The sequence below is a fragment of the Rutidosis leptorrhynchoides genome, chromosome 4 (genome assembly GCF_046630445.1).
Source record: "Rutidosis leptorrhynchoides isolate AG116_Rl617_1_P2 chromosome 4, CSIRO_AGI_Rlap_v1, whole genome shotgun sequence".
NCBI classification, from domain to species: domain Eukaryota; kingdom Viridiplantae; phylum Streptophyta; class Magnoliopsida; order Asterales; family Asteraceae; genus Rutidosis; species Rutidosis leptorrhynchoides.
Window position 1 is genome coordinate 347,394,071 of NC_092336.1, and position 7,370 is coordinate 347,401,440.

General features: G+C 32.4%; 1 protein-coding gene across 1 annotated transcript; it reads right to left on the reverse strand.

Annotated features, from left to right (window-relative positions):
- Positions 1–317: 317 nt before the first annotated feature.
- Positions 318–3,728, reverse strand: LOC139843738 (protein NRT1/ PTR FAMILY 7.3-like). The gene is made up of 5 exons (XM_071833883.1): positions 3,682–3,728; positions 3,134–3,260; positions 2,806–3,023; positions 2,071–2,633; positions 318–1,302 (listed from the first exon to the last, which is right to left on the reverse strand). Exons 1-5 carry the CDS (start codon positions 3,706–3,708, stop codon positions 435–437), a joined length of 1,803 nt encoding a protein of 600 aa, XP_071689984.1. The 5' UTR covers positions 3,709–3,728; the 3' UTR covers positions 318–434.
- Positions 3,729–7,370: the final 3,642 nt, after the last annotated feature.

Genomic DNA, 7,370 nt, shown 5'->3' on the forward strand with positions numbered 1-7,370 from the left:
GAAAACAAGTTAAAACTACAAAGCATACTCCGTAATAATTCAAACATGTCCGTAATATTTAGTCTTAAAATTTGACATATGAACAAAAAATTGTCAGTCATATACTCATATGTCAACCATCACATAAGTGGAAACGTAATAGTGACTTGCATACATTTGTACACGCCTATTTTTAGGCAAACATTTTTGTGCAAATATCATATCATCTGTTTCTTAATAGAACTTGAATAACGGCTATTGGGCCGATTCGATTAATACTACCTATATGGGCTAAGTAATTTCAATAGAAAACTTCAATAGCAATGAAGCCAATGAGATGCAAAAAATTGCTTGCGGATTTTTTTTTATTAATGTGAGCAATAAAAATAAAACACATTATTAAATTATTGGTATTTTACAAAAAAAATCATTTCAAACACATCAAATTTATCATATCAAACATGTTGACAGACCTCTAAATTTTCACTTCTTCCTTCAAACTTGATGTACTTGTACCAATTTGCCACCAACAAGTACACCACAAAATCAGCACAAGTCAAAACAGCCAACAAATAATAAAAGTTATCCAAATGACCCTTGTTCAAATTTCCAGGTATCCATCCAGGCATACTGTCACTACTAGAAATCTTCATTACAATTGTCACAAGCAAACTACTCACATAATTCCCTAACGAAATCGACGTCATACACAACGCGCTTCCAAAGCTTTTTAGCCCGTCTGGCGCTTGCCCGTTAAAAAACTCCAATTGTCCAACATACATAAAAACTTCCGAAGCGCCAATAAGTACATATTGTGGTACTTGCCAAAATATGCTTAAAGTACTTGATCCTTCACAGTTTACACAATTATTGTCCTTATATTTCAATCTAAAGTGTTCAACTGTTCCAGCTACTACCATTGCTAGTATGGCTATAACAAGCCCAACCCCCATTCTCTGAAGCTCGGTTAGCCCTTTTGGGTCGTGCGATTTTTTGTATCTGGCTACTAATGGATCAAGAACTCGTCTGTATATGAAAATAAAGGCTGCAACGCTAAGAATGTCGAAACTGGACATGCTTGCTGGAGGAATGTGAAAAGTTGAGATGTTTGTTTTCATTGCAGCGCCTTGTTCGACAAATAATGAGGCCATTTGGGTGAATACTACTGAATATAGAATTGTGCATAACCAAATTGGAAGGAGTCTTAGAATGCATTTTACTTCTTCGACTTGTGTTACTGTACACAGGCGCCACGCGCTTTTTGTATCTAAATTCTCGATTGAGTTTTCCTTCGACGTGATGACTGCTGCTCTGTCCAAGAACCTGGTTTCACAGGAATGTTTAGCATGTATTCATCGAATAATAGTTGTTGCCAAGAACAAATTTTAGTTAAAATTATTAATTATTAATGAAAATTTTAGTTAAAATTATTAAGTATCGCTAATTTATTTATTTTTATTTTTTTGAAAGTAAGGCCCCAAACCAGGGCCGTCTCGTTAATTTATAAGTCCCCGTTGGAGACATAAGAAATGGACTCTTCTAAATGTTTTTAATTTTGAGATATATATATAATAACATAATACTACTAAAAGGTTATCAGTAAAATTTTATATATATAATAACATAATACTACTAAAAGGTTATCAGTAAAATTTTACGTCCTTATAAAAAATAGACCCTTAGAAATGTTCGATAAATAAATTTTGTAATTAATTTATGAAAAAATATAAATTCATGAATTAAATATAGTTTTTTTTTTTTAAATTTGGACCCTGTTCGGTTAAATTTTACAGATGTTCCGAAGACACCTATGCCGACAACTAGGACATAGGGATTGAACTTGGGTCTCTATTAATAGAAATTTTCAAGCTTTCAACCACTTGATTACCCTTGAGGTTGATAATGATTTTTGTTTTCTGTTTTATTATTATTATATTTATTATTATTATTATTATTATTATTATTATTATTATTATTATTATTATTATTATTATTATTATTATTATTATTATTATTATTATTATTATTTTAATGTATATATGAATATGAATATGAAATATATGACAGGAATATAAGTAGTAACAAACATACTTAAATCCTTTGGTGTGAAGAATATTTCTGCTGCCATGATTGGGATTCTCTTTACCATCAACTTCGTATAATTCATCACCATTAGAAGGGATCGAAACTTTCCATTTCCTAATCGCAGCAACCATCACTTGGCAAAATCTCGATAAAGGATTCCCGGTCGGTTCAAAATGTCTATATGGCGGTGTACCAACAAGAAACAAAATCAATGCCATAAGTGCAGACCCTGCAGATGCCCAAAAACCTAATCCCCACATCCCTTTATCCTCAAAGTACCCTAATATGGTATTCGAAAATAGTGATCCAAGGTTTAGTGCCAAGTAAAAGTAGCTAAAAAATGATACTTTTCCAAGTCCTTCATTTGGGTGATCCTCATCAAACTGATCTGCACCAAATGTGGCTATGTTTGGTTGGTACCCTCCATTTCCGAGTGCGATTAGGTAAATCGATACGTAGAACATTGCCATTGCGATGCTCGAGTGCTTCCCGCATGGGGTAATTTCGTCGCCGCATCCTACTGGTTTTAGTAAGAATACGTATGATGTGAGCGATAACGATATCAAACCCTGCACATATAATAATCAAGTTATTCCCTTAATTGACAAACAAAACTAAGCTCAAATAATGAATAATTAACTGGATATCTTCGAGTTTCAACTAAAAATTATTAAAATCATGGTGGAAGATGGCACAACTTTAACCTAAGGTGACTATAAGAAGGAGAAGATGTAGGCTTACCACAACAAAAATTGCTTGAAAAATTGCACAAGTTTTGTAACGACCCCAATACGAATCGCTAAGGAAGGCGCCTAAGAGGGAGAAGAGGTAGACAGTGCCGGTCCATTTACTAACGCTGTTTGCGGCTTCAGCGTTCTCTTGACCCATCACTCTAGTCAGAAATAGAACCAAGTTCACGCCCACTCCGAAAAATGCTAGTGTGGCTAGCCCTTGGTTCACTATTACAAGGTAAACAAAACACATTACAGGTATATGTTAGACATAATTAATTTGCGTGGTAGTAATAATAATAATTCACAATGTAATAATTTTATTTTCATATATATACCAAGTATGAGGATGGCTGCAAACCATGATCCGGTTCTTTCACGAATCGCAGGTTGGCCATTTCTATCGACTGAACCATCAAAAGTGCATTCCTCCTTCGTTTTAACCATTTTCTCATCAATCTTTCTCTGAAGATAATCACAAAAAAATATATTGTTCATTATATTATAGGAGTATAATATACGTACAGTTAGACAACATATATACGCATGAACATATAACCAAATGATCACTTTCTAATTCTTATCAATATTATAAATAGTAACTACTTGTCATTGTGGAGATTAAGCATATAAAGATTCCAAGCAAGATTTGTTGCCATAACGATCATAACTTCGAGTTGCAGTTTACAAGTATAACTAAAAATGTGCAAAAATCGGTGTTTTGAGCTAATTCCGCCGATAAATAGCTTGTTTTCGGGCCTTTTTTAATTAGAATTCGGCTAGAAAGTATTTCAAAAAGTTTCCGTTGTTATCGAGTCACTATTTAGAAGAAAAATCAAGTAGTAGAGCTAAGGAAAATAACGATAAAAATGAAGCTAAAACGAACCATTTTAATCATGTTTAAGCAAGCCATTGAGGTTCTTGTTATGTGTGTGTGTGAGAGAGAGAGAGAGAGAGAGAGAGAGAGAGAGATTTATGGTAATGAGATATGATGGAGAATTAAGGAAGGGTATATATAGACGACGAATACTAAATTAGCAGGACTCAAGTTTTCATGGAAAATAGCTAGATTACGTAAGAAAGTTGGCAGTTATAATCAAATTGATGTGTGTGATACTAGTATTATTATTATTATTACAATTATTATTGAAAATATAATTGAGAATTTTTTTTTTTTTTTCAATTGTTTAAATGTTACTGGTGACTTAATTGGATTCGACTATTTAAAAACTCGATAAGACCGCTCTTAATCAAGCTCTAGCTGGTGCCCGATTTTGAACATATACAGAGTATTAAAGATTCTTTACTATATGAGGTCGATAATCGATTTCGAGTTTTTATGTTGAACTAGAATTTTTTATTAAGCTCGAGTATGTTCTCTAACTTAAACTTACAGATTCGTTTATTTTTGTAGATTAATTATTATTATTTATTATTTTATTCTCATAATAATAACACATTAATAAACAAAATTTAATCGCCAATGGGGCTTTGCCTCATTGGTAACCATGCTTGCATTGTTTCGAGGAGACCCGGGTTCGAGTCTCACCGGGGGGTTTTCCCCGCCTGCCCCGAATGGGATGGTGGCGGTTTCCCCCAACGCGGATACGTGAGCTAACCACTAACATAGCCGTTCAAAAAAAAAAAAAAAAAATTAAACAAAATTTAATCACATGAAAACTAACACATCCTCACGAATAGTAAAAACGTATACTATCAAATGATCGAGATCATATAATTATTTGGATTCAAAACTAGCTAGGTGACTCAGAGTTGAACTTTTTATGTTTTAAACGAGTCGACCTGTAACCTCTACCTTGTCGAATTTAGACTCGAGTTGGCTCATCTACCCTAATTAATTTTTTTGAATGTTTATAATAATTATTATTACTGTATGTTTACTTATATTTATTAATTTAAAAAAGAGTTACACACTATAGTGATAAAATCTTTTAAAAGTGTCTTTCCTCACTTTTTAGATATAACTAGAGAAAGTTTGGACCGCGCGTTTCAGCGGTTTCATTTAAATATTGTTTGATACAAGTTTTTAGTATGAGACGATATTTATGTACATAATGCCTATGTAAAAAGAAAAAAAAAAGTCAGGAGGACTCGAACCCAAGAATTTTCCATTACAAACTCATGAACTTATCACTTACTGTAGTCATCTATTTAATAAAATTATATATATATATATATATATATATATATATATAATCCATCGGGAAAAAAAAAACTCTGTTTCGAATATAATTAGTTGCGTTTTTTTCGTAAAATTATTTCAAGTTGAACGATGGTGACGGAGAAACCTAACTCGCGGCGGAAAAAAAGATAAATCCCGTAAAAGAATTTGAGTGAATTTTCTTTAGTTATTATTATACTCCGTAATAAATTGTTAAGGAACATTTTAGCCCCTCAAACTATAACTTTTACCACTAAAAGCTTATACATTTTACCCCTAAATTATTGGCCATTTGACAAAAATCTTCCTTGGCCAAAACACAAAATGTAGGGAATAAAAAGACCATTTTTTTGCTTGCTATTAGTAGATATTGAAATGAAATCGCTCAAATTAAGGGGGAAAAGTTGATATTTGAAGACATAAAGGAATTTTATTTTCTCTACCTTTTGATTAAATCATCATGTGATCACTTAGTATAATTCTTTTAATTTTTATAAAGCTTTAATTTATGAAAGATATTTTTGGAGATACAAGCGCTTGGATATTTACAAAATAGGAAAAGATAGCTAAATTTCTAAAGACTGTCTAAACTCTAAAATGATAGGTAATTTTCAGCCACATTCGAAATTGATGTGTTTTTTTAATAAAATAAATATAAAAAAATAAAAATATTGCAGTCGTACATATACATGTATTCTGTGTGTTACAGTGAGAAACACCTTTGAAACCCACTTGAGAAACAAACAAACAAAACAAAAAGATACTAACAAATTAGTAATTAGCTGAAGATCAAAATAGTTGAAGAAATTTAGGTTCATGTTTTATAAATAGTGGCCTCGTGCGCTTTATTATTAGGGGATTCAAGAGTCACTATAATTCATTGAATGCGTTCTTTACGTAAACTTCCATAAATAACGCGCGGTACGTGTTTTTGACATCACAAACAAGCAATCCCTGCCTTCTTCATGTGTTAACGTGTGTTTTTAGTTCAATATAAGATTTAATAATAAATAAATGTCATTATAGATATCATTTAATTACATGCATGAGTTGAATTTATTAAGGCCGTGAAGATCGAGGTAGTAATGGAATCATTTTCATTTTAGAAAAAGACCATATATAATATAATGATGAGGTATTTTTGTGAATTTGGCAAGTGTGATAATGTAGTTACGTGAAAGTGTGGTGGTGTGGTATATATGTCGTGATGATTGTGTGATAAAAACATAACACCACCACCACCACCACCCCCCCCCCCCTCTCTTTTTTTTCTTTTTCATTTTTTGCTTGAGTTATTTTTATTACTTTCAATTTATTATAAAACAAAAGACATATAAATATAAATTATTTAAATTAATAAAAACACACAAAAATTATAAAAAAATAATTACAATATAATTAAAAGTCCTAAAACGAATAATTACAATAATTAAAAAGTCCTAATAGAATTACTGCTTTCTCATAAAACTTAAAACGTATGAAAAAGTATTACTCCTCGTCGCTAGAATCGACGAACTAATCTTTGTATCGGTCGGCCATCTTCTTCTTGAACTTCAAAGCTTTTTTTCCTTTCTTTCAGGTCCTTAATTTCGTTTATGTTAATTTTAAATAATTTCATGACTTTCATTGTCTATCGTGCTCGTTCTTCCTTGACTATAACATCGATACCCTTGCTTATTTTCTCCAAATCCGCCTCCATTAGCATTTCTCATTTTAAAGCCAACTCTTTGAATCTTGAAGAGGTCGTACCCCGTGATGAATAAGTGCCGGTGTCAGACGAAGCGGAATTTTTAGCAGCTTTCTTCGATCGTTGTCTTTTCATAAGACGTCTAATCGTATCATCACCAAATAGCTCCTGGAAGTTGTTAATCAGATCTTCACCGAGACAGACTTGTTAGGGGGGGCGGAGAATGTTGGTTTATGCTTAACAGTAATATTAATCTTAACAAATGATAATAAGTGATTTAATGATGACATACGCACATAACTAAAAGTGACGGTAGACATCTTGACATAAATATACAAGTTCACTAATCCACACTCTAGCGAAAGACCAAACCAAATGAAGCTTAGAGTGAAAACATTAGGAAAACAAAAAGAACACAAAACTCAGGTGGTACAGAGTCCACGGTTGACTGCAGGTCAGACCGTGGGTGTCATGTACTTTGATTTATGAGAAACCAGGTATACGGTTGACTCCACGGCAGACCGTATGTATACCGAAGTTGTCATGTCCAAATTTCTTGACCAAATAATGTTTGACCACATCGGGACATCTTTAATTCATGAAACCTTTTTCAACATGCTTTAAATAGTTGCCCTCTTCATATTCAAAAGAGTTTTGATCACTAGAATGCTAATTTTGATTAATCACACCTAATGACATCTTAATG